This window comes from Gymnoscopelus microlampas (assembly GCF_963454915.1).
Source record: "Gymnoscopelus microlampas genome assembly, chromosome: 11".
Classification (NCBI taxonomy): domain Eukaryota; kingdom Metazoa; phylum Chordata; class Actinopteri; order Myctophiformes; family Myctophidae; genus Gymnoscopelus; species Gymnoscopelus microlampas.
In genome coordinates, this window is record NC_139948.1 from 36,702,890 (window position 1) to 36,730,216 (window position 27,327).

The following is a 27,327-nucleotide window of genomic DNA, read 5'->3' on the forward strand; positions in this document are numbered from 1 at the left end:
AATCAGCTTTGAAGCCAAGCTGACTGAAATCACACGTCATAAATATGACATCAGTCTCGCCCCATTTCTTTAGGAAATATATATAGATGTATCAGAGTACATGGAGGCGAGTCTATGACATCATATACTGGCCTCCAAGTTCTATGATAACTGGTGCTGCACTAAGGATTCTCACAACAGGTACACCGGGTACTCTGACAATGGGTACAACCGGTACTGATGTCATAGTACATATAGTGCCCACTGACAATGAGTACTGCAAAGGCCTAAAGCATTGGTTCTCAAACCTTTTCATGTCAAGGACCCCCTAAATGATATGTATTTGGCCGCGGACCCCATCTCAAAATATTTACTTCCAGGGACCCCCAGAAGCAAAGATTTGAGTTAAAAATGTTCGCTTAAAAATATATATATATTGAAAGGTCTGCACAAATTGTTACAATTTTTCAAAAATAGCAGATCTACAAGCTCATAGCGCAGCACTTGGTGCCATGCTATGAGCTTGTAGATCCAAAGTATAAAAGGTTAAAGTGGTTACAATTATTGTGATGCTATATTAACACATTTTGCTGGGGACCCCCTGGTACGTGGTTGAACTTCTACTGTCCTGACTCTCATCTGCTCCACGGAGGACTTCGCTCTCTCTCTCTACGTCGTCCTCAGACAAGCCCTCCATCGGCATCTCCAGTCATCCCGATTCTCCGCACCAGCATCTGTCTTTAGCACATAAGCACCCACACTTTGATTATCCCACAGACCCTCATTTTGTACCTTTCTTATATGCAACCCCCAATCTCTACTGTAAAATCCTCACTGTTAAATGAACTCTGTGTACAAATGGAACCAAACCGTTTGGTTCCATTTGTACACTCTCACAGACCCTTAAGGGTCCATTTGGACCCCCTGGTGGTCCCCGGACCTGACGTTGAGAAACAGTGGCATAGAGAGTCATGTTGCAATCCTTTTCCAAAACCGAGGTTGATGCTGGTAAATAAAATAAGAAAAACATTTTTTTTCTTAAAATTAGAGAAATGTATTAATGAAAAGTCAGTTTGTTGGTGAATGTTAAATATTCCAGCTTTTATTACAAGATAGTATTGTTTATACTGTAGTACAGGTACTGTATCATTAGCATAGAGAACAGCAGCATTCACTGTGTCTCACAACTCCTACTGCAGGGGTCTTCAACAGGGGGTCCTTAGAGATAGCCTACTGCAGGGGGGCCGCCAAATCTTTGTGTGATAGGAAAGATTTTTAGTTTTGTTACAATAACCACTTGAACCCTAGCATACCTATTCTGAGGAGAACTTCAGCCAAAAATAGCAGATAGATCGGCTATTTTTGGCAAAGAGGTTTGGTATACTATAGAGGGAAAAAAGAGCAGACCAAGTACAGAGTGAAAGGTCAAGTTTGCTAACTAAGTATTGATGGTTCAAGTGGTTAAATGTCTGAAAATACACATTAACATGAATCCAACATAGTGCTGTCAAACAAGTCTGTGAATCTATCTGAAAAAGTTTAATCTGCAACACAATCTTATACAATATGCTGTGGGAGTCCCTGCTTCATCAGACCCCTTCCCTACTAGATATAATATTATGTACTAAGCGACAGGGGTGGGCAACATTTGTGAGCATGTGATGTATACTTTGCCTTTTACAAGGTTGGAGAGAACTACCATCACCAACCAAGCCAACAGTGAAAATAACCACCACCACTTTTAAGTCTTATTATCGCATGCTTATCAGAATAATGAAGAAAAGGCCCGGACCGATGGCCTAGTGGCACCTACGCTCCATTGCAGCCTGACAGCGTGTTGCGGGTTCGAGTCCCGATCCCGACGACTTTTGCTGCGTGTCACTCCCCATCTCTCTCCCCATTTCCTGTCTATGTACTGTACCAAATCAATAAAGGCAGAAAAAGCCCCCCCCCCCCCCCCCCCAAAAAAAAAGAATAACGAAGAAAAAAAAATAGATAAAGTAAATCATTTTATATTAATACAGAAATAAAGTCCAAATAAATTCTGACTATCTATGGAGAAAAACGTTATTATGCATCAAGAAATGAGAGGATGCCATTGGGTTTTTCATACATACAATAAGCCTCTCCTGCTCTACCTGTAGATGTGTTGTCCACCTATAGTCAACATTTACCACAATTTTATTTTGCTGCAGGAATAGGAGATGAATGAGTTAAGCTTTGTTGGTGCAATAACATTTTACACATTACATTTGAGTGTGTATCCAAAAGTAACTTCCAATGGCTTCTTACTGTGTGCTATCAAAATGAAAAGTACAACTTTAGATGAATTCTCAAACCGTAGTCTGCATTTGCCATTTATGTTTTTGGCATACCATTGAAAACATTAATAGCTGGTATATTGATAAAAAAAAAACTGGATGATGCGTACAGACATGGTAAGTAAAAAGAAAAAACAACAACATAATAATGTATGTCAATGTATTTCTAATGATTTAAATTGTTAGATTTAATAAATCATCAAAATTACTAAAGAAATCTGCGTAAATAAAGAACCTACAAACATTTAATGCACATTTTCATGTCTGTATATTGTGAAATAAGGTAAATCAGTGCATTCTATTAAAATGACTTGGTTCACATATGATCACAGAATGTGTCATTTTGTGGCAATCACAAATAATATCAAGTTCAGTCAATATATGGTGGCCTATATTTCAAATGAGTGCCACTGAGATACAAAATGTATTTTTCAAGCCGTACAGTATCTAGCCAAGAATGGAAGCGTGGGTTACAAATCACAAAAACATCTAGTCAAGTAGGGTTTGTTTCTGATGCTTCGTTGTAGCTTGTGTTAGTTGGATAATGGAATTTCAGGGTCACACACTTAGGGCCTGTGTATACAAATGAGTATACATCTTAAGTCACAATTCGTTGGATAAATACAATTACTATGACACTTATTGTAAATGTCTTTTCTTAATGTATGAACAGTTCCAGACGGCTATTGGCATTTGAATCTTTAACATGCTCATGGTGGAAGTGCATTGATTTTACCTTTTTAAGTAGTTCATTCATTCATTGAAATAATTGTCCTATTAGGTATGTGACCAAATCAGTTAAATAATAAAAACATACATACAGTAAAACTCAGTACAAACAATTGCCTTCTCTGTCATTCCATTGTGCTTTAATTCCCAACAAAGCCTATAGCTACCTTTTCTTGTCTTTTTTCCCCCCACCCTTTCCCTTCCCCTTCGCTTGCTCTGTCTTTCCCTTCCCCTTTCCTGGATCCCCTCTCGCCTTTTCTCCTCCCTGACTCATCATCCCCTTCTGATCTGGGCTGATTGCATGTCTCCTCTGTGCATCCCGGTGAGGGCTTGCGGGTAGTCTCCTCTGTGCATCCCGATGAGGGCTTGCAGGTACAGGACCCCAATGAGGGCTTGCGGGTACAGGACTGGGTCCATGTTTCCTCTGTGCATCCCGATGAGGGCTTGCGGGTACAGAACATGGCCTACTACGTGCTCCTGGGTTAGGAGAGGAGGACCTGGAGTGGGCATTCATTTGCCTGAGGTTAATGTCCTCTTTTGGGACCAGATTCAGGTTGAGGGAGAGGGGTCTGCCTGGGGATGGGCTCAGAGGAACCATAATGCTCTCTCCTGGAGATCCGAGAGTAAGGTAGACCTCTGGGAATACACATGGTTGACCGGTATTCTTACGTCCCTTTGACAAATACAAAAAAAGGTTAATATAAGTAGAGACAGAAACATATGTATTTTGTAAATGTGACTAGCTGAAAAATATCTTCCATTTTAAGGAGGAATGCTAAGGATTTACCTGTTGTGGTGTGACGCTCAAGGAGACGCTCAAGGTCAACTGTGTGGAAGCAATATTTCAGTGTTGTTTGGAAAGTCTTGACATAATACTTGCATTTATTCATAATACAAAGGACTGCAAACAGATTTTCTAAGGCATAGTCATCATGCTTGGCAGAAAAGTCGATACAAATGAAATGTAGAATAGGAGTAACCAAACTAGCACATTCTAAGGGGAGTATTTACCTGGGGTGGGGAAGGTTGCAGTTTCTGATGTTTGGTGTCGGGGGTGAAGGAGGCAGATCTGGGTGGAGCTTTTAGGGCACCAGACTCTGCATACGCCATTTGAGGCATAGTGGTAGTTCTTGGACAGGCCCTTGATGTTCCTGGTGTCACCTGTGCTGCAGGACTCTGGCAGAAGACAAACAAAAGAAAATTGGCTTTAAGTTGGCAATAACACTCTTGACCACAGCAAATTATAATCAGTATGGTGGGTAACTAACTTGAACTCCGATTTTTGTATGATTCCCATTTTGCTGTCTCCCACTAGTACCACCTATCCCTGGCAAGGCAGCAAGGCAAACACGCTGATCATCCAGCCGCCGGCCCTGACTGGAGGACAGAATCTTGAAGAAGTCATCAGCTCCAGGACCTGTAAACGAGTGGAGGATTGATAGTGAAGTGTCTTGTTCTGAACATCCTGTCAGAGGCACTGGAAACTAAAGCACGGCGATATTTTGTAAGTTAAGTAAATATGTTTTCTAATCAATTAAAAAAACGTAGGTTTGATTACAGTTTCTATTTGAGAACATTTACGTTATAAGCAAAAACAACTTTTGATATACAAACTTTTTAAATTACTGTAAATATACACTATATACATACATGTAATAGGGATGCCAGGTTGAAAAGTGGTTAAAAATCGAGATCATAAATGCCAGTGTTTGGCTCTGACCTGCAGGTGCAGGTACTGCATGTCCAACAGCACCGTTGTGTTTGGGTGTGGCTGGTGTACCCCTGCTAGGCTGTAAAGTACAACGCTGCTCGTCCATACGTCCACGCGAAGCATGTTTCATCATGGTAAGGAACCTGTCTTGCTCAACTGGAGAGGCTTCCTGCAAAAGAGATACGGTAAATAAAAAGTTATCCCTAACCCTAAACACAAAGGAAATCAATATAAGCTGCGTGTTACTTATGCATGATCTCGAACCTGCCGAGGCTGGTCAATCTGGATATTGTTGAAGGAGGCAGACCTCAATGGGAGGTTAGCTTGACCTGATGGGGTGATCAGATTATGGAGGATATGGGGTGCTGAGCATCTCTGTTCATCCATCCTGGAGCCCTGAGAAAGAACATTATGTATTTGTCATTCTAACGTTGATCTAACAGCATAGTCACCACTGCAGAAATGTTTGGAGTAACATACTAACATCAAATTGTCAAAGCCTTTTTCTTTTTATGCAGTGCAGTATTTACGGTCCACAGTAAATTCTCTGTGTTAATTTATCCATTTGTAACTCAGCGTGTACAATTTATGTTACCAAATGTATGACCTTTATGATCCAGTTTATTACATTTGTACACTCTCTGAGTTAAATAAACATGTTTCTTACATGGTGAAAGATATGGGGCTCACCTGGACTTTGGTTACCATGTAACACAATTGGCTCTCATCCCTTCCTCCTGTAGTTGATGTGGACCCCCCATTCTGTATCCCTGGTAGTGAACGAAGAGTTACTCTCTGATCATCAAGGCGGTTGCCCTGAGAGGAAGCCAAGAGGCTGAAGAGCTTATCAGACTCTGGACCTAGGAGGGGTAAATACAGGTATAGTATACTATAATAGCTACATTAATCAGGAATTGAGGAAATAAACGCTATTTTTAACCACTTAAACCCTCTAGTCGTAGTGAAGCAGACTTGAGTTACTGTACTCTTTACTGTACTGTACACTTTTTTCCGTCCACATCAAATCTCTTCGCCAAAAATAGCCAATCTACCAGCTCAAAACACGTTGGAGCGTGACAATTCCCCCCAGAATAGACATGCTGTGGTTCAAGTGCTTCATATTTATCAGTGGTGGAAGAAGTACTCAGATATTTTACAAAAGTAAAAGTAGCAATACCACAATATAATAAAGATACTCTGTTACAAGTAACAGCCTGTGTTCAAAATGTTACTTGAGTAAAAGTACAAAAGTATTGGCATCAAAATATACTTAAAGTACCAAAAGTAAAAGTACTAATGTTTGAGAATAGCAGATCTACAAGCTCACAACGCAACGCGTTGAGAGCTTGTAGATTGGCTACGTATGTTTTATAATATAGCAATTTATATCTGCAAAGTAACTAGTAACTAAAGTTTTCAAACCATTGTAGTGGAGTAAAAGTACAATATTTGCCTCTGAGATGTAGTGGAGTAGAAGTAAAAGTATTGCAAATTGGAAATACTCTAGTAAAGTAAAAAGTAACAAAAAGATTATACAGTACTTAAGTACATGTACTTATTTACCTAATCTACCGATAGTGGTAGGAATCTGTACTCACCTGTGGGTACAGCGCTATGCCTTCTTTCAGTGTGTCCGGCTGCAGACAGGCTGGTCTTGATGGGACCTAACACACAGCGCTGTTCATCCATTCTACCACGCCCGGCATGGCTCATTAATGAAACGAATTTGTCCTGCTCAGGTCCAGACACCACCTGTATTGTACAAACAATAAACAAGACTAATTAACCACTTAAACCCTAAGGAGGTAGAGCAGCCTGTTCGATCCCGGGCTCCCCCTGAGTTAGCGTCGAGATGTCCTTGAGCAAGACAGTGAACCCCTAATTGCTCTCGATAAGTAGGTTGGTGGCGTGCATGGTTTCCTGCACTGTGTGTGTATATGAATGGGTGAATGTAATGCACGTTGTAAAGGCGCTATATAAATGCACCATTTATGTAGACACACAATCCACACATAATTGAATACCAAGCAGCCAGGTGAATTTACAGTAAATTCGTCATATCTATACAGAAAAGGCCACCAAGAGTAGCAGAATATCACAGAATATACCGGTTTCTGACGCACTATATCTGAGGGGGAGCACGCAGATGCTGAACGTGGACGGTCTGCACCAGATTCAAGGCAATCCTTTTTTGGGGAAGGCTTGATTTGGCCCAAGGAGCACCTTTGTTCGTCCATCCTGGAACCCTGAAAATGGTATAATATATTATTATGTTTGAACATCATGAAGGTTTGACTTTTCAGGCAATTTTGTGAACAAGAAATTGGGATATACTAACTTGAGCTTTGGAGACCATGTAGCACAAGTAACTTGACTCTCCTCCAGCAGTTGATGTGGGTTTTGGATCCTGTGGCCCTGGCGAAGAAGGACGCAACACGCATCGCTGGTCATCAAGCCGGCGACTTTGAGTGTTGGACAAGAGGCTGAAGAGCTGGTCAGGATCTGGATCACTTGTCTGGAATAGTTTACAGAGGTATAACTGGTTAATTTCACTGTGGTAAATTGTTTGCAACCTATGTGATTGGCTGTAGAAGCCAGGGTGCTTTCATTTGAACCTAAGGGAATTGCCGCTATCATCCACAGTGACTATGGGCCATCATAGTTGTGAACTGCTGGAGCGGGTTAAATAGGAGTCCCAAAGAAGTTTGAACAACTTAAAACAATAAAGCCAGAGATTAATGAATATATAGTAATAGCTAAGTAATATAGAGAACAAATTACCAAATTAATATGTATTTGGCCGCAGACCCCCATTTAAAAATATTTTGAGTCAGGGACCCCCTTAAGAGAAGATTGTGTGAAATCTTTCAAAATGATTCCAAACTCTTCACAATCTTTCGAAAAATATTTTGAAAATAACAAGTGTGTAAGCTCACAATGCATCACATTACGGCGCATTATGAGCTTGTACATCTGCTAGTTTCGAATAGGCAAAGTATAAAATAGGGTTAAAGTGGTTAGACTTATCTTGATGCTATATCATTTAGCTGGGGGCCCCCTGGAATCCCCTCAAGGACTCCTAGGGTTCCCCCGGAACCCACTTCTGAGCTGAAGTTTTTAAGTAGACAGCCAAAACCTGAATGGGCTGGGGAGAGACTGGAGGTGATAGAGTATGCACTGGATTGGCCTGTCTTCTTGATGGTTCTGGAGTACTCTCAGTCAAAATGATCTGAGGTGCAGAACGGCCATGCTTTTCCATCCTTTGGGTCTAAGAGAACATAAAAAGTCATATCTTACAGCAGTTACCAGTGGTACATACATTCATAACGCAAATTCTGTAGCTAAATGAACCTCTGGATGAACACCGTCTAATCTCTTACCTGTTGGTTAAACCCGGGCAGCGCCACTAGTGTAACACATTGGTCATCAAGTCGATCCCTCTGGACATGGGCCAGGGCATGAAAGAAGTCCTCGCTGATCTGGCCTGTGGGGAGCAGAAGAATCTCTACATAACAGGCCACACATGATGCAGTGTTGTTGCATCTTAGACAGAATGTGTGTACCAAGGGTTCCAAAACTGTTCCTTGACAAACACTGAAATTGCCATATAGCCTCTGGTTGTGGCTCCCCTGTATATCTATCTATCTGATTTATACACACACACACACACACACACACACACACACACACACACACACACACACACACACACACACACACACACACACACACACATACACACACACACACACACACACACACACACACACACACACACACACACACACACACACACACACACACACAGTATATATATTACACAGTGTATATATTGCTGACCTACAAGCTCACAATGAGTCATATCACCAGATCTGCTATTTTTTTGCTGTTTTTGGAAATAATTGAAAAGTTTTAGAAAAATCTTGACAATAATGGCTTGCCCAAAATAGGGACACCAGCTTGAAAGTGGTTAAACTGGCACAATACAACTTTATATACTGTACATAAGTATGTTTTTCTTTTGTTTGTTTGTTTTCCTGTGCTTTCCAGTTGGCCCCCCTGTGCCCCCCCTTTGAAAACATGTGTTACTACTACAGTACTATCCCAACCTGAGGGTGTAGCTCTCATTTGTACAGGTGTAACAGGAGCACTCTTGCTTGGACCCAAGGTACAACGCTGCTCATCCATGCGCCCACGCTGTGTGTAACTCAGCATGGTCAACATCTGCTCTGGGTCTTTGGTTCCCTGGTGGGAATAAGATTGAGTAGTACTATGCCTTCTTTCAGTGTCTCCGGCTGCAGACGTGCTGGTCTTGCTGGGAGATAAGACACAGCGCTGTTCATCCATTCTACCACGCCCGGCATGGCTCATTAATGAAACGAACTTGTCCTGCTCCTGTATTGTACAGACAATAAACCAACATGTACAAGATTAATTAACCACTAAAACCCTCAGGAGGTAGAGCAGCCCGTTCGATCCCGAATACCAAGCAGCCAGGTAAATTTACAGTAATGGGTTTAGATTCGACTAAATTTGTCATATCTATAGAAAAGGCCACCAAGACTAGCAGAATATCACAGAATATACCTGTTTTGGGGATATTTTATCTTTGATCTTCTGAAATTATTGCTATTAATCACATTGCTATTAGACCACCTAAAAGAAAGCGTTGTTTAAAAAGAATACAAATTTTCATAATCTCTCAATACCAGACCAGGTTAAGAACATAATAGCACAGGAGACTTATCAAATGCAAAAAAGTACACATCTCATTTCAGTCTTACTGAAAATGATTTCTCTCTGCCTTACTTTAGCAGTTACAAGGCTGCAATAAAAAGTAAAACCAGAAAGCTTTGACTTTTTATCACATCAAAACAATGCATTAATAACACATCCTACCACCACAACGCTGACGGCTTCCATTGTCATCTCCACTCCAGAAGCGGTCCTTGTCATCACCAAATAAGACAAAAAATAAGTTGTCCAACAAAGTAATCTCCAGCAACTTGAGATAGCAATCCTTGTAAAATAACGTTAAAGAGATATATCGTTAGATTTCTAAACATTCAAAGCCCGGTCAACAATATGATCCAGTATGATTGAGCTCCAAATGTGTACTGGTTGTAGCTTGCGAGCACTTTAAATAGAAGCTCTTAGTATTAACCCATTACCATTAAGACCCAAACGGCTGCCTCCCTCTTAATATTGCCATCTGTAATCCCAGATGAAAACATAATCCTCAGCATGGAGAGGGATGATCTTTTCACTGTTAGTGAGGTATGCTCTCAACTGAGCAAATGCTGACATGACTTACACTTTACGTTTGCATTTTGCCAACAGACGTATGTCAGGTCAAAGTTGACTTATTCAGAGTCACAAACCTAACAGTATAGTGTCCGTTTGGCGTCATTCAGATAAGCTGTTTCCAGACTGATTTAAGGTCTTGAGGGCTAGCAGGGGCAGGCCAGCCCCATGAATAAGTGAGAAACTGAAGGCAGAAAGTAATTCACAAAATAATTAGCTTTTCTTAATCCAGTTATTTCCGTATTATCCTTCTGTATAACTAGAGTTTGAGCAAAACAAATACACTCCCACCTAGAATTGCAAGGGCTCAGTTGTGAGGACTGGTGGCGGCGGTTGCGGGTCCATGGGAAACATTCATCTGTTAGGCCTACGTGATTGATTAATGTCATATAAGTAAGTAAGCCTTGCCGAGCCCTGAGGCCCATAGGGCAGGAGCCTATCTCCAGCTTGATGTACAACAAGTACACCCCCTGGACATGACCCTAGTATGTCGCATGGTAAATTGATCTGTAAGTAATTCTCTGAACCATAAAGTATCAAGCACTTTCCAGCTTAATGCCTCATTACAATTTAATGCAAAGAGGGTGGGAAAATTCCTCCACTGAGACAAAATAGTACATTCGTTACTAAAAGTGATATTTAGTAGAAATTGATCCATTTTAATTCTTATTTTCTTTTACAAGAGTTTGTAAGAAGAGCATCGGATCGTATGTCACTAACAGTATGGTCATTACTTTACTTTCCCTTGCCTGACAATCATATAAACCCCTAAGTCAAAAATCTTCTACTGTGTTCTGGAATCACTTTTTTCACTAAGAAATCTTACTTGCAATAATGTTGCTATGATCAGTAAAACCACAATGCTGGTAATGAATATATCAATTTCTGGTGGCAGGTAATATTGGAATAACTACAGTGCCTTAGTGAAATGTTGCTTTAGAAAGGTATAGGTCGCACTCAGGATGTTACCTTTTTTTGTTTTTATAATGAAGGACAAACATTTCGTCTATCCAGCCTTTGTCATAAAGGCATTACCCATTTTAAATATTCCTCTGGTTTATTACACAATAAACATTTCCCAATATTTGTGATTAATAACACAATTTTGTTCCAATTGACACTGACCATTGTCACAAGATGTGTTACTGATGTGGTACTTTTCTTTACCGTCAAGACTTAATACTTGCATGTAACTTGTAAATCTGTGAAAAACTGCTGCTGCTGTTTGATCTATTCTGGATCTACTCTGTTGACAATTAATTATTGAGTTACATCACAGCTTGGCGGACTCAACACCTATGCCTTATTAAGTAATTCTAGAATCCTAAATCCTAGAATCGATGAAAGTGGGTGAAATTAAACAAAGTTTAAAATAACTCATTTGAGAATTGCTGATGTTGCAATAAACGGCTTCTGCAAAGCTTGCATCATAAAACTGTAATGAGGTTTTGAGTGACTAAGAGGCCATCATCTGTAAGGTCCCATCTTCTAAGAAACAATGCACTTACAGTACTAAAGCACAATATTTGAATATACAGTGTTTCTTTTATTTATCATTTTAACCAAAGGCAACAAAGAATAACAAAGACACACTAGAATCAGTCCCAATCCTACATACTGTACAAGTACATGGTAAAAGTGCATTGTTTTAAAATAAAACAGTACTTAAGAGTCTGACTGAAAGTTCCAAGATAAGAATCAAAAGATGGCACCTCGACTTCAATGGTAACAAACATTGGAGGTCAGACATATTTCTCACACTGCCCTTCAGACATTAAGAATAAACAAACATTAAAACAATGACTACTTGTGTCAGTCAATATGTATGCATAACAGTTGACTCATGATGCAGATTTGCAGTAGGATTTCCAACTCTGTTGGGATTAAGACATTTCTTAGGTAGACTACAAAGGAAAAGAAAAGTATAGTAACATAAAAACGATTTGAACTTTGACGCTATTACACGATACATTAATCAAATAATCTTCATAAAGTTCTGTGCTTAAATTAAATATTTTGAATACAATTTCAATCACAGCAGCAGTATATACAGTACATTAACCATTTCACACCAAGTATTACAATAAAAATAATATTCTAAAGAAGAAAGAAAAAGCCGGATTTATAAATGGTTTCGCGCCAGTGTCGCACAGCGAAAATAGCTCATATGCTAGCTCACAACGTGTTGTAGTGTGATGCGCTTTTCAACTTGTTCATCCATTTTCATTGCGCGACACCATGCGCAAAACAAAGAATAACTAGCCCTTAAAGGACGACTTCACCGCTTTTCAACCTATCTTCATATAATTGGTACTCACTAATACTCTGATAAAATGGTACCATTTTTTTCTACTCAATCTGTGTCTCAGAGGAGGGCTGTGGACAGTTCAGAGTCCCGTCTACCAGTGACATCATCAATGGGGAATCCAAGCTAATAGAAACTGCAGGCTTTCTACTCCTGGAAAGTCGCAATGCAATAAAAGAAGCCATTGTTCTTGTGTTAATAAAAATCTAAATAAAAAATGTGAAATCTTGTTGGGAAAAAAAAACATGCCTAACGATGATGTCACTGGTAGACAGGTTTCTGGACTGTCCACAGCCCTCCTGTGAGACACAGACCAAGTAGGAAAAAATGGTACCATTTTATCATGAGTATTAGTGAGGACCAATTATATGAAGATAGGTTGAAAAGCGGTGAAGTCGTCCTTTAAGTTTTGTTTTATGATTGATTCTGACCAGATTCTGACCATCTTCATGTTCTACTTCAGAGATTTCAAACCCTGTTACAAAAGACCAGTGCTGAATCATGTTGAACGAAAGACTTGAGGCATAATCCCAGTGTGCTCCTGGACACCCAGAGACATTACCTAACACTCAGGAGCAAGCACCTGGTCCAGTCTCTTCAGATCATCAAGGAAGCTGGTGGGGGTCAGGACGTGAGATGAGCCTGCAGAGGAGAACAGAGAAGGTAAGCACAATCTATCATTTCCATTGTCTCCATTTAAACAATGATGTGCGCAGATCTGGACTTCAGTATGTGGGTGCTTACCGATCAAAACCTCCCACTTCCCTTCAGTAGCTCGAGTCAGCTCATAGGCAGAGCGCATCTCCGACTGTGACACCCCGCCAATCACAAAGATGATGAGACGAGGACCTGAGCGATATTCTGTCGGATTTTTATTTTTGTGCCAGTGGCCATATCGTGCACTGCTGTTTAAAAACAAACAGAAGAACAACCAAAGAAAAACAAATCAGGCAACATGGTCTTCGCTGCTACAAAAAAAAGGGGGAAATAATAGTGATAGCTGGCAAGCGTGTAGACAAATGTTAATGTCAGATCCCCTGCTCAATCCCTTGCTTCCATCAAGTCAAGTGTGAGTGTGAATACAAATAAATTAACCACAAAATCATCGTACTTTTGAAATTAAACTGACCTGATTCTTCTCTATCCGTAAGTGAGTGGAATTGAGTGAGGGACTGCTATGGAGATACATATTTCTGTGCATAGCAGATGTAGCATATTCCAGTATTGTGACGAGTGACAGACGGTCATGTAGAATTCGACCCAATTGTTTTCATTATAGACATTTGACTTCTGTACGGAGAAACACTTCGCTCTGAAGTAAAGTTTTATTTATTATGGCCCTGGAATCTATGAAAATATTTAAAAACGTGTTATCCTGCGTCTTAACACATTGACCGCCAAGAGCGTAGTCCTACGGTCCATTAAATCCAACTGTTAAGCGCCGAGAGCGTAGCCCTACGGTCCGGGTGCTTTTTCCTTTTTTTCGAAAAAAGAAACTTTTTTCAATTTTCGACACGGACCATTTCAGTGTAACACCACCGGAAACGGAACTATTTGCGATCCGGTTTTGCCGATCCCGTCGGCCTCCATTCTAAAGCGCACACTAAAACTCCATTTTCTTCCTTGTAGTTTTTTCTCCTCGGTCATCACTGTTTAACATAAACCGTTCTAACTACAACATGGATGCCCCGTTTGACACGTGGTCTTCACTGGTAGACACAGGGACATCTGCACGATGTTTACAAACAGTGCATCGCGCATTCTTAAGGATTTTAACGGGGTCTATGGCGACGTGAAAAAAACAAAAAACAACAATAAAACCTTGGCACTGGTGAGTACATTATGAGATTAACCTCTGGCGGTGGAAGTGATAACAGAAACATCTGGTGTGTGCGTTCTCATTAAAATATGAAACATAATCTACATCTGTCGTTATGTATACATACAGTATATGCACAGTATATTACAGGTTACAGTTGCTGTTATTATATATATAACAACTGTTATCTGCATGTACTGTATAGAGGATTTTCAAATCGTAGCCGATTTTAAACACATGGGAGACAGACCTAATGACAGATGTTGACCACAGACATAATGACAGATTTAGCACACACACACACACACACACACACACACACACACACACACACACACACACACACACACACACACACACACACACACACACTATAGTACAGATAACAGTTGCTGTCATAATGGAATATCAGTGTTGACATTAATAACACCTCAGATTTAAACTGAAATAATACTATGAGAAGCAGGAACGAGACAAAGCATTGTCCATTAGCAAATGGAGATTATGATCTTCCCAAGTTCATGATAGTGGTTTGTGTAAGCGCCGCAATCATGTTGGAAAACCCTAGGGGATTATGGGGAGATTTATTCAAAGTAAAACTGGCTTAATTTCACCTTTTCACCTCCATCTCACTTTAACAAAATCTTGGATCAAAGTTAGATGAAATAAAAGCAATCATTTGACAACACCAATCCACAACCACTTGCTATGCAGTTAACCAAAAGTTGAACTTTTTCAAAAGTGCCTTTCACATATCGGTTTCTCTTTTCAAACGGTTTAAATGGCTTGTCATTCAGACCGGAGGCCGATTCTAAAAACGCCTTCTAAATCCTTTTTCTGTTTTCTGAAAAACGTCACATATTTATTCAAAAAAGTACACAGAGGTGTCCCCGTCTTGAAAGATATAATAACGTATAGGTGTTCTAGGTCTAAATAGGTTAACCTACCTTTAATTCAGTTTATTTATATTATTGCACAGACAATATAACATTAACCATTTTCAATAGTACAAACCTGACTGCTGTCTGGGTTGTATTGATCTGAGCAGGCTCAGAGATGAATGGCCACTGCTTTTTGTCCAGTTTGTCTTCAATGATATTCTGCAACACATGGAAACAGAGAAGGTGTAAGTCAGGGGTGAGAATATCCAAAAGGGCTAAAGTCAGAACTGAGAACATCCTAACATGTCCCAAGTCTGTCCCCAGTAGTTGCCAACGTTCATACCTCCATAATGTCTTTGATGGTGGGTGTCCATCTAGAGAGCTGGTAGGTGCTTTCTGTGCGCTCTTTCTTCTCTGCAGGTGTTTTCCCTGCATTGGGACCCTGACAGAAAGAAAACAATGTTATAACAAGGAATGCTAAGCTGAAAGCAAGAGGAGAATGTGACAAAACAAACTGAGTATTTACGCCTGCGATGATGTTACAGCCCAGATGCTGCATGTTGGTAATGATGTTGCTGTCAGCATGTATGTTGGCATGCTGGATGAGCTTTGTCAGGTTCTCCTCTGCGATGCCTATATGGAGAGAATCACACAAACTCTTTATGGAGAAATAGCAAAGAAGATCTGCATCTTTAAAAACGCGTTACTCTACTACAGCATTTCAAAACATTAAATTAATCCTTCTCTGTGGCAGTCTTATGCAGACAGATATGCGCTTATAGACTGGAATGAAACAGTCATTATGCTTTTGTTTAAGACAGAAAGTCTTGTAGTGAGAAGGACCCACCCTTCTTCTTGTTGAGCAGTCTGTCATGAAGGTATTACATAACAGCTTCCTGTGCATTACTATGCATTTAAGATGGGAGGATATCCTGTCTCAGTGCAATGTTATATATTATGCAATATTACCATTAAGATTGATAAATGTCACAACACTCTGCCAGTGCCACTTAAACCCAGATTACCTATTAATAGAGATGCTAGCATGGCTTTCCTTTATACTGTATGGATTGAGTGCATGAGCATAATGGCAACAGCAATGCACTCTCAAGTCAGTGGCTAGTGGTTACCATGTTAGGATGTTGGATGTAAAGTGATTATTTATGCTGTAAACCCCACTCAAAAACAATCGTGGTACGATTACTATTTTGCCTGCATTCAAAAGCAAGACACTTCACCACTAAGCATTCACCACTCTACTACAGCATTTCAAAACATGAAATTAATCCTTCTCAGTGGCAGTCTTATGCAGACAGATATGCGCTTATAGACTGGATTGAAAAAGTAATTATGCTTTTGTTTAAGACAGAAAGTCTTGTAGTGAGAAGGACCCACCCTTCTTCTTGTTGAATATGTAAAGCAGGATGATGCGGATCTTTTCATAGGCCTGGACTTCAGGGTTGAGGAGCACAGGTACAATGCTTTTCATGGCATCTTTCAGAGCCTCTCCTTCTGCATCTGACCCCATGGCCAAGTCCTGTGGAGAGCATGAGTAGATCATTGTCATCGCATTGTCATTTGAGTGCGTCTAAAAGTTCACGGTTAGTTTTGGCAAGAGTGCCACATTAAAAGAGGCATTTTACATTTTTGGAAACGCCCATAAAGAATTTTCAGGAGTGGTCAACCATTAGCATTAGCTACCCACGAAACCAGCTCAGTGGCCTTGTGGTTAGAGTGCCCGCCCTGAGATTGGGAGTCAGTTACTTAACCCAGGTATTTACACAAACTGAATTTAAATTAGGTGCAATGAAAAAATAAGAATAACAGTGATCAATTGCAAGAACAGCTAACGATGAAGGTCAGCCGTTCAGCAAGTCCTATCGTGGTATCCAAAATAAAGTGAAAACAATTCTACTTAATATTAAAGATACGGTTTGACAGGTACAGCCTAAGCCCCCCGTAAATAAAGTACAGTATGATTTAAAAAAAAGCCAATCTGCATGCATGATCCAAAAGCCATTTGAAAACCGGTGGCAAATATTGGCCACATTAATTCTATGCGTATTGCTAAATGCTGGGGGTGGTGTGGGGGTCGGGGTTGTTCTTTCTAAAATAGAAAGCTGCAAAAGTGCGTAATCTTCCTAGGAATCCCCAGCCCAAATAAATCTAGCACAAGGCTAAGCCAATTAACATCAAAACACTTCAACTAGTGGGAGTCATCCTTAATACAGTTACACAGGGAGATTTGGACTGAGCTGCACAGAACAATGCAGCGGCGCATTCATACGAGGACAGCCGACAGTAAAGAGCTGTGGCTGGCTGCCTGGTTCCAGCTGTCCATCATAGAGCCAACACATGCCCGTATGATTATAGAGACAGCTTTCAGACATGCTGATGATCCATTAATGGATGGAGAGAATCACTCAAACAAGTAGCCCATTAACACTTCTATCGCATAATGCCACAATCATGCAAAAATGCCCGTGACTCATCTGATATAAGCCTAAGTCCGGTAGAGAACACACCGTAAGGGAAGAAGAGAAAGCATGGCTGTGCCTGTGACATCCAGACAATTTACTGGGTCTTGGAAGTGGTCTGGGTCTTGGAAGTGGTCTGAGTCACAGTTTTATCCCAGGCTCAAGCTGATGGAGGGGATTTCTGGATGGTGGAGCCGGACAGCTGTCTGTCATGCTGAAGTTATTACTCTCAGTAGTGACATAACAGCTTGCTGTGCATTACTATGCATTTAAGATGGGAGGATATCCTGTCTCAATGCAATATTATATATTATGCAATATTACCATTAAGATTGATAAATGTCACAACGCTCTGCCAGTGCCACTTAAACCCAGATTACCTATTCATAGAGATGCTAGCATGGCTTTCCTTTATACTGTATGGATTGAGTGCCAGAGCATAATGGCAACAGCAATGCACTCTCAAGTCAGTGGCTAGTGGTTACCATGTTAGGATAGTGGATGGAAAGTGATTATTTATGCTGTAAACCCCACTCAAAAACAATCGTGGTACGATTACTATTTTTGCTTGCATTCAAAAGCAGGACAACTACAGTTGCTGCAGTCCACTTCTCCACTAATCCTAGCCCTATCACCCTCTCGAAAACTAGATGACACATCTCAAGGGGTTATCCTTTCAATAAAAGGCGCTATACTAAGTTACTAACACTATTAAGTTATGAGCCAAAATATTAGGTCAAATCAAATTCTAATATTTCTTGTTTTGTAATCTTTGGTTGCCTAGCTATTGAGGAATGTCACGCTTATTGTCCCCCTCATCTTGAATGACTAGTTTGTAAAGTGAGTGACAACAATTAACTCATAACTTCAGCTCCACCCACTTTCTTCACAGAAACTTAAAACTGAAAGAAACTTGCCAACCCTCCGAACCTACTGGTCGTACAGGTAAATAGCAGATCTACAATCTCACAAAACATTATGATACGATGCATTGTGAGCTTCTCACACAATGTGATGCTTTCCACATTTTGGAAAGAGATTATTTTTTAATACTTTGATATTTTTTAATTCTTTGGAATCTAAAAATGTTAGAAATGTTTTGCCTATAATGACCTACCCAAAATAGGGATGCCAAAACACTCCCAAAACTTTCAGTTGAATAAGGACTTATACATTATACTCTCTGTAAACAAAACAAAAAAGAAAATGCCACAAACACATCTAGTGACACTGACCTGTTCCACCTCACAAAGCTTATCAGAAGAGGCCTTGAATTTCTTCATGCAAGCATCAGCAAGATGCAGATGAGTGGAGTACTGTGAATCCAAAAAAGGTAAAGGTTAGGATTAGTACAGCACTGTAATGAATAATAGTTTAAACTGCCTGATGTTTCAACATGGACTGTGTCTTCCCCAGAGACGGTATTGATTGCAAAAATAAATACTGCTAAATTCGCCATGCGCTTCAGTGAATGTTGGGTACCAAAACCTCAGCACACTCTCGGGCAACATCGGGCAAGCTTATAACGTGGTGCTTCGATTGTTGGTCTAGATTTGTGGGTACAAACAGATATATATACAGACAAAACCTGTTCTAGATGCTTGGCCTTCAGCAACACTGTAACAACTCTACAAATTTTGACTTCCTGTGTGAAAAGGAACCCCACACACTAGCATTCTGTTTCCTAAACAACACAATATGTAAAATTCTGAGGTTTCATAATCATTGTAACCCTGAGGAAGACTATTGTCTATTGGCGAAACGTAGGTTTCCTGTACCTTTTAAATACATTTTTGCATTGTGGCTAAGAGTTATGCGGCCTCCTCCTTCTCAACATCATAGGCATTGTAAACTGATGTTCTTGCTGTTCTACATACAGCCAACCAGTTGAAGAAATCACAGATTGAGGTGTTAATCTTTGCTTTTATGAAATATCCTAGACCATTACGGTTTTATGGAAGATGCTTCTGAACATGCATTCTATTGCTAGTTTGACCAATTCAAACACTCTGTAAAATAACAAATAACCAAAAATAGCCAATCTACAAGCTCACAACGCGTTGCAGCATTGTGAGCGTGTAGATCGGCTATTTTCGGTGCGTGAAATGCTTCCATAGAAGACTGCCATATGCTGACTGCTACGGAATCCAAAGGACCGAAATCAGTCGTGGCGACTGAGAACTTTAATCCATGTGTGTTACAGCAAGAAAGTAACTCATGATGACTTCGCAGACTAGCATTGAAAAGTATCACAGACTAGCTTTGGGCAATCCAAGATGGTAGGAGTAACAATTTTGCAAATATAAATACAGTATTAATTACAGTATGCATGTACTGTTATGTACGTAGGCATGTAGATATTTCAGGGTCAATTGTCACTTAAACTGAGAATCATGAGGTGATACTAGAGATGAAGAATCATCTATTTGTAATAAGATCCCTCCCAAAAGAGAACTCACCGTGCTCAACTCCTTCTGATACTGTGGCATTTTCTTTACCATTTGAGAGAGATCTTTGATGTTGGCCTGAAGAGCAAATCATATGTTCAGAATCAAAACACAGGATACCAAAAGACCAAATTTGGATGTTTGAAATAGACAAACAAATAATTACCACTGAATATACAGTGGACATACTGCAACATGGACATCATGTAAACTCACTTTGTCAGTTGACATCCTCTTGCTCTCACAAAAGGTGCGGAGTAGTTCTGTCACTTTCCTGTAAGGAAGTATAAAGCATTTGTGAGTTACTTTGGATGTAAAGTACCATTCATCATGGTAAATCCTTATATAATGAGTTACAATGAGTCATGTTTCTAACTTTTATAAGTAAGAAACATGACTTTTAAATGTACTGTAATCACTCAATAAATAATAAGATATTGTCTCATTTGGAATTCTACCAGGATATTATTTTATATATCTCGTTGCTGTTGGGCAGAAACCGTGTAAGTAAAAAATAGCATAAATAGTAGATCCATGAGCTCACATTGCATCTAGTTGTGAGCTTGTAGGTCGACTATAGACTCTACTAACACTGTTTCGACTGTTGACAGGTTGACTCGTGGACGGGCTTCATCAAACTGTGCTAGACTTACTTGCTGACATCGGCTATGTGCATGTGCCTTAGCTGAACCCACAGATCATCATCTTCATCCAGTAACACCTCCCGCTGCTTTGAGTCTCCAATTCCAGTTGTCTGATACCTGGTCACGACAGGGGTACAAAACAAAAAGAACTTGGGGCACAATTTCAGGCACAGCAGCATACCACTGCACTGATGCACAATTATCTGGTCTGTTGGACAAATGAGCGCATTGGATTTCAGTCAGGTCATGTAGAGACTCACTGGTAGATGTCCTGCTGGATATCTAGCAAGTCGTAGGCCATGGCCTGGAAAGTCAACTCGTGTAGGATGGGAGACACAGGGTCAAATCCACGGTCAACAATCAGTAATTGTGAGCGTGCTTTATCCGGACCCTAAGAATTGTGGTAAAAAAAAAAAGGCATATCAAATAATGCAAAGCAGTGTTACCTCTCGATAGAATCTTTGACCTAAGCTGGCCAAATTGTCGAGAAACCAAAGCAAATACTTTTTTGGCATATTGTACAATAAATAGAAAAACAGCCATCTTTCTATTGGTATTGGTATATTAGTACATCTTGGCTGTTCACACACATATAAGTGCGATGCAATCAAAATGCATCTGTGGTGTGTTACATAACATCACAAATAAGTGTTACCATCTTCGAGATGAGAATAAAAGAGATTTAAGAGAATATTACACAAGCTCAGAAAGAAGCAAGAGTTGAAATAGGTAAAAAGCCCAAGAAAAACTGGAAAATGACATATGTTGACGTACGTATATTTCAGGATGGTATGGGCAAAGAGGGAAAGGTAATACATGCCTGTAGAGACTCATCTCAGACGCAAGATTTCAGCTATGAAAAACAGAAATGAAGAAGAGAAGACAGAGAGCAAGGTCCAGCAACAAGTAGAAAAATAATTAACAGGAAATAAAACCCAGAAAGCACAGAAACTCCCATAAATGTTGAAACCCACAGAGAAGCATAATTTCAGCTGGGCTGTTACAGCTAACCTTTATTATAAAAAACAACAACCACCTCCTTTAGCTGAAATGGATCTCACACCACGAGAAGTTTGTTCATGCGTCTTGACATCCTAAAATCCTAAATACTCTAATAAATGCATACACTATTATACAAAGTAAAGTGCTGTTGGTGTGGTGGAGTACTGAAGTACAGTAGACCCTCACCTCTCCCATGCTTGGGTTGTCTGCTTTATGAGCATTGAGGCGCTGGTAGACCTCCTCTGCTAGTCTTGCATTTTCCTCTGGGCCCCTGGAGAGACAGGGTGGTTATGGCACTTTGAACCGAGCAGGTGAATACAATGGAATGAATGCTAATTTAAAAAAAGTTAGGTTACTATACCTGCGGTAGCGGATAGCAGGGTACTCCTTCAGCGTGTCACAGAGAGTGGCAATCTGCTCAGCCAGTTTCTCCATCATTTTGCCCTTTTCTACGGATGCAACAGGGCTGTAGAAGCAGTGCATGGAGGTGGGGTCATCCAGGGTGAATACCTGAGGGGTGAGGGAAGGAGGTGAGGTTCATATCGGCCGGTTGGAACTGGCTCAACAGAATGAACCAGCTTGAGGAAAGGTAGGAAATAAATATCCTCCTCTCACCCACCTGAGACTCATACGGCAAGAAAGAAACATTGATCTCCTTCAAAGTCTTGATGACCTTGGCAACCCTAGATCTTCCAAGTTCAGCAAAGAGACCATCTGGACAAGCTACAGACGAGACAGCAAAACACAACATCAACATTTAGATCCACATTAATAAACACCAGAGTCTGAAACATGGTTTTCAAAACACTTGCATGCTAATAATTGTGTTTACTAAAATCTATGAAACAACTTACACTCGGTGAAGAAGATATGTGCTGCTTTGTAAGTAAAGGCAGTGTCTTTGAAGTCATTGATCAAAGCACGGACCGACTGTAATTCAAATAGAAGGCAAAAAGCAATTAGAAAATAAAAATTAACCCATATAATGGTTATGGTTGTGACATTGTGAACAGGTAAAGGCACACGTCTCACCTTCTCCACTGGAGAAATCAGATAAATGGCCTCCAGACTAGAGATGGGCTCCCTGCGTTTATTGATATCCTCCACAACTGTGTGGTGGAAGAAGAAATGAATAAGCTGCCAAAGCCCGATTTTAAAATGTAACTTTCATGTGCACTATAACCTTTGGGGTAAACAGGTTCAAACATAGTTGTAGACAGTATGACTAAATATTCAGTACTTCATAAAGCATTGATCCTTCAAGTGAGGCACTGTTCCTAATGCTGTAACACCTTCACAATAATTTGCCTCCATACTTACTGGTCACCCCTTCTGCCAAAATGTCAGACATCTTGCAGCAAGATGACAAAATTCGCATACTCATGTGATCCACAATGAGGACCTGGAGTAACACAGGACAGGTACATAACATCAAACAAAATTAATACTGGTGTAACACAGAACAGAATCAAATGGAATAATACAAAATGGATCTGAGTGAGGAGAGATCATCCTTTAAGGCGGTAACTCTCACCTTCCACTCGCCATCTTTCTTGATACTTTTAATGACTCCATTCAGAATTTCTGTGAGGAATTATTACACATAATGCAGAAGGAATATTAGGCCTATCCTATTCATTAGAAACCTCTCTAGCTGCCAATAGTCAAACAGGTTGGTTACATACAACTTTACCATGCCTTTCTCCACTTCACGGGAATACATAAGCAATGGATCATATTTGCTTTCTATTTTTGTAAATGATATCCATATGGTTCTTTGCCCGAGGGTTCAGTGGAGTTCAAGCCATATTTTACCACTTCCTTGCAGCTTGCACTGCACTCTGAAGGGCCGGTCACACTGAACACTATAACTATAACTATAAAAATATAGTTTTAAAAATCGCCAAGTCAAGTGGATGGCAGAGTTCACACCAACTATAAAAAAATACCATGGCGAACAATATAGTTACAGTTATGGTTATAGTGCTCAGTGTGAACGGCCCTTTACAGTGAGTTAATCACATAAATCATGTAGCCTATCTATGTTGGTTTGTGTGTTAACAGCTCCGACTCCAGTCAATCTGTTGTGAGAGACCTCTGTGTGTGCGCAGTTAACTAATAGGCCATAAGGGGGAGAAGATGTTCATCTGGAGAATATGGAATGTGGTCTTGGGTGTTCTCTCACAGACATCCTCCCTGTTCTTCAATGATACTAATAATGACACACTGTGACCTGCAGCTTTGAGCTTGTATCTCTCTCATAATATGATACATCATATTAAACCTGTTGATTTCTGATTAGATGAGACTTTACTGGCACAATGCTTGTGGTCATAACTGTAAAGGTCATACTAGAATTTATAGTGGATCAATTCAAGATATAAATACAAAATAAAGTATGTTTTAAGTTGCATTTTATGCCTAGAAACAAGAGTTGTTCCAAAGTTGCCGATACCGCCTAAAATGCTGGGTATCAGTATCAGCGAGTATGCCAGTCTGTGCCATTCCGATACCACGTAATTTATCACATGATATTTCATAATAGTAATATATTTTGATTGCTTCAGGTGATGTTGCACTACTCTTACTGTACTATTACATGATTATTTTACTAACTTGTAGCTTAACAATTATCAATGGAATTTGTTTTCATTCCTAGATCAGTGGTTCTCAAACATTTCAATTTCAAGGACCCCCATAACTCTGAGGCTCAGCCCGCCCCGCGGGCCGGGTTGAGCCCCGCGGGTCGTACCTATAATCCTGTAAAATCATGGTTAGAAAATAATCCCCAAGTGTATTCAAACTGTTTTATTGTTATTATTCTTATTAGGAATAAAGACAAAACAAGAGCATGTGATTTTTTATTTATTTTTTTGCGTGTGAGAGCGGCTGACCCGCAGCTCACCCGCAGCCCGCATAATTGCCTCTGAAATTCTGACTCGACCCACCCGCGCCGCGGGTTGACCCGCGGGTCCCGCGGGTTACGGGTCAACCCGCGCATCACTAGTACACAGGGTACATTCTGTACACTCTCACTGTTACAGGCCTCTAAGGGTCCATTTGGAACCCCCTCAAGGAACCCTGAGAGTCCCTGGATCCACTTTTTAGAGCAGCTGTCCTAGATTTGTTTAAATCAGGGGTCTTCAACAGGGGGTCCGGGACCCCTAGGGGGTCCCAATTTTATACAATATAAAACAATAGACAATGACATCTGGCATCCTTTTACCGGATGCCAGATGTCATTGTCTATTGTAGTAATGTTGTGTAACACAAAAGGTGACTGATTAGGTGGTAGGTTCTGTCGGCCCCCTCTGTGGATACTTATAGTGGCAGCTAAAGGATTGTTTGGGGCCAGTCTTCTAGATCTAAACCTGTAAAAAGCATTTAGAGCTAAACCTGTTATACAATATAAAACCCAATTGTATACAATATAGAGGGGGTCCCTGCTTCATCTCTCTCTCAGCAAGGGGGTCCTTGGCCTGAAAACGTTGAAGACCCCTGGTTTAAATCACACATTGGTATCGGATCTGTACTCGGTATCGACCGATACTCTGAAGCTGTGGGTATCGGTAATCGGTATTTGGAAGGAAGAAATGGTATCGGTACATCTCTACGTGAAACCCCCGATGTGCCATGATTACTAGAGTGACGAAGGGAGTGCGGCAAGGTATGTCACACAAGTCATGAGAAATGAGGAACTGCCTAGAAGGAACTGCTGTTCTACAGTATTTCCTTGTTTGACATCATTACCAGTGGTGGAAAAAGTACTAAAATGTTTTAATTAAGTTAGAGTATCAATACTGCAGTGTAGAAATACTCTGTTACAAGTAAAAGTCCGGAATTCCAAATTTACTCGGGTAAAAGTACAAAAGTATTGGCTTCAAAAAGTACCAAAAGTAAAAGTACTACTTATGCAGAATGTCCCATCTCAAATGTGTAAAAGGCTTTTGAAAATAGCAGATCTACAAGGTCACAACGCTTCGCCACACGACGCGTTGTGAGCTTGTAGATCTGCTATTCTCAAATAGCCAAAGTTTACATAGGGCTGAAGTGGTTAATGTATGTCTAATAATAATCAAAATCTACAAAGTAACTAGTAACTAAAGTTTTCAAATAATTGTAGTGAAGTAAACGTACAATATTTGCCTCTGAGATGTAGTGGAGTAGAAGTAAAAGTATAGAAACATGGAAATACTCCAGTAAAGTAAACATTCCTAATTGTACTTAAGTACAGTACGTGTACTTAGTTACTTTCCACCACTGAACATTACTTAGCACTGTAGCAACATTCAGCTAAAGATCTACTAGTTTATAATGGTAAAGATAGTACACGGTTCTATGATTATGAACACATACGGTAGATATTTCTGACAGCTAAATAAATAGTTACTCTGTAAATACTTGATACTATTAGCTGCGGTTCAACTAGTATGACCTAACATCACCAGGGCACATTCCTTGCATGTTAAAGGATACTTGGCGTAAATAAAGGATTCTGATTTCAACAACAGGTGAAAAGATAAGAAAGGTCTTCAGGCTAAATAGCAACTATGCATCACTGTGACCAGCTTAAGATCACTTTAGAGATGGCTTCTTGGCCAGACAATTAGTCACCAGTCTACCACACTGGGTTATTATTAGAAAACAAATGCACATCATTATGCAGAATGAAATGACGTGGATGCAGTGATGGAAAGTAACTAAGTACATTTACTCAAGTACTGTACAATTTTTAGGTATTATTTACTTTACTGGAGTATTTCCAATTTTCTGTACTTTTAATTTTAATACTCCACTACATCTCAAGAGGCAAATATTATACTTTTACTCAGCTACGATTATTTGAAAAATGTAATAATTACTAGTTACTTTGTACATTTTGATTATTATTACAAAACACACATTATCCACTTCAGCCCTATATACATATTGGCCATTTGAAAATAGCTGATCTACAAAGCACACAATTTAGATCTGCTATTTCCAAAAGATTTGTATACGTAACATTTGAAAAATTGTGAAATGGGCATTCCGCATAAAGATAAAAAGAGTACTTTCCACTTTTGGTACTTTTAAGTACATTTTGATTTGATTACCGGACTTTTACTTGTAGTGTGCTTCTACATTGAGGTACTGATACTTTTACTTAAGTAAAAAAAATGTGAGTACTTCTTCCACCACTGTGAGAGTTTCAGAGCATTTCAAACAAGGCAGGTGAACCAACTTCCTATTAGCTGACACCTGTCAACAACAGCAAGCTAACGCTCGGTTATTATGCTACCTGTAACCTGGTCAATTCTATGTGTATTAAACTAACTAATATCCCTGGTCAATGTAACGACCACCATATATCCACAACTGAGTACTTGGTTTACGTGTCAGAGAGCTCATTTTCAAACCAAAAACACGGTTAATGTTTATCTTTGCCTTTAGGAGGGTGAGAACTCACTTGGTGCGACCGACTTACGTCATTCTAACCTTTTGCTGTTCAAACACACGCTATCATAAAGACCCAGAGAGATACGCACGATGTGTTTAGGATAAAACATCACACTTTGTTCACTCTATATTCTTGAGGATATTAAAGAAAAGGTAACTTACTTTCTCCGACTACTGCCTTCAACCCACTCGGTGCCATCTTGACAACTTGTGAGTCTCGAGTGAGTCAGTCACTTCCTTGTTGATCTCTTCTCTCCAGTCCATTCCAT

General features: G+C 40.0%; 1 protein-coding gene across 2 annotated transcripts; it reads right to left on the minus strand.

The window, feature by feature from the left end:
* Positions 1-11,569: 11,569 nt before the first annotated feature.
* stxbp2 (syntaxin binding protein 2) lies at positions 11,570-27,324 on the minus strand. 2 transcript variants are annotated; one of them, XM_084072705.1, is made up of 19 exons: positions 27,221-27,324; positions 23,154-23,203; positions 22,940-23,021; positions 22,652-22,728; positions 22,474-22,549; positions 22,239-22,342; positions 21,981-22,129; positions 21,806-21,890; positions 20,878-21,008; positions 20,627-20,734; positions 20,190-20,247; positions 19,986-20,051; positions 18,762-18,842; positions 16,445-16,586; positions 15,576-15,682; positions 15,393-15,491; positions 15,183-15,268; positions 13,094-13,251; positions 11,570-12,991 (listed from the first exon to the last, which is right to left on the minus strand). In XM_084072705.1, the coding sequence occupies exons 1-19, from the start codon at positions 27,255-27,257 to the stop codon at positions 12,912-12,914; spliced, it is 1,776 nt and encodes a 591-aa protein (XP_083928831.1). In that variant the 5' UTR covers positions 27,258-27,324; the 3' UTR covers positions 11,570-12,911. The 2 variants fall into 2 exon arrangements, with proteins under 2 accessions (XP_083928831.1, XP_083928830.1); XM_084072704.1 differs by having other exon boundaries at positions 13,094-13,254.
* Positions 27,325-27,327: the final 3 nt, after the last annotated feature.

Excerpts from the sequence above, each read along its gene's own strand:
- stxbp2 (XM_084072704.1), bottom strand. The coding sequence starts at position 27,257 with ATGGCACCGAGTGGGTTGAAGGCAGTAGTCGGAGAAA. Across the intron at positions 22,729-22,939 it reads TTTGGCAGAAGGGGTGACCA|TTGTGGAGGATATCAATAAA; the intron begins GTAAGTATGGAG and ends TCCACCACACAG. Across the intron at positions 15,683-16,444 it reads CATATTCAACAAGAAGAAGG|GCATCGCAGAGGAGAACCTG; the intron begins GTGGGTCCTTCT and ends CTCTCCATATAG.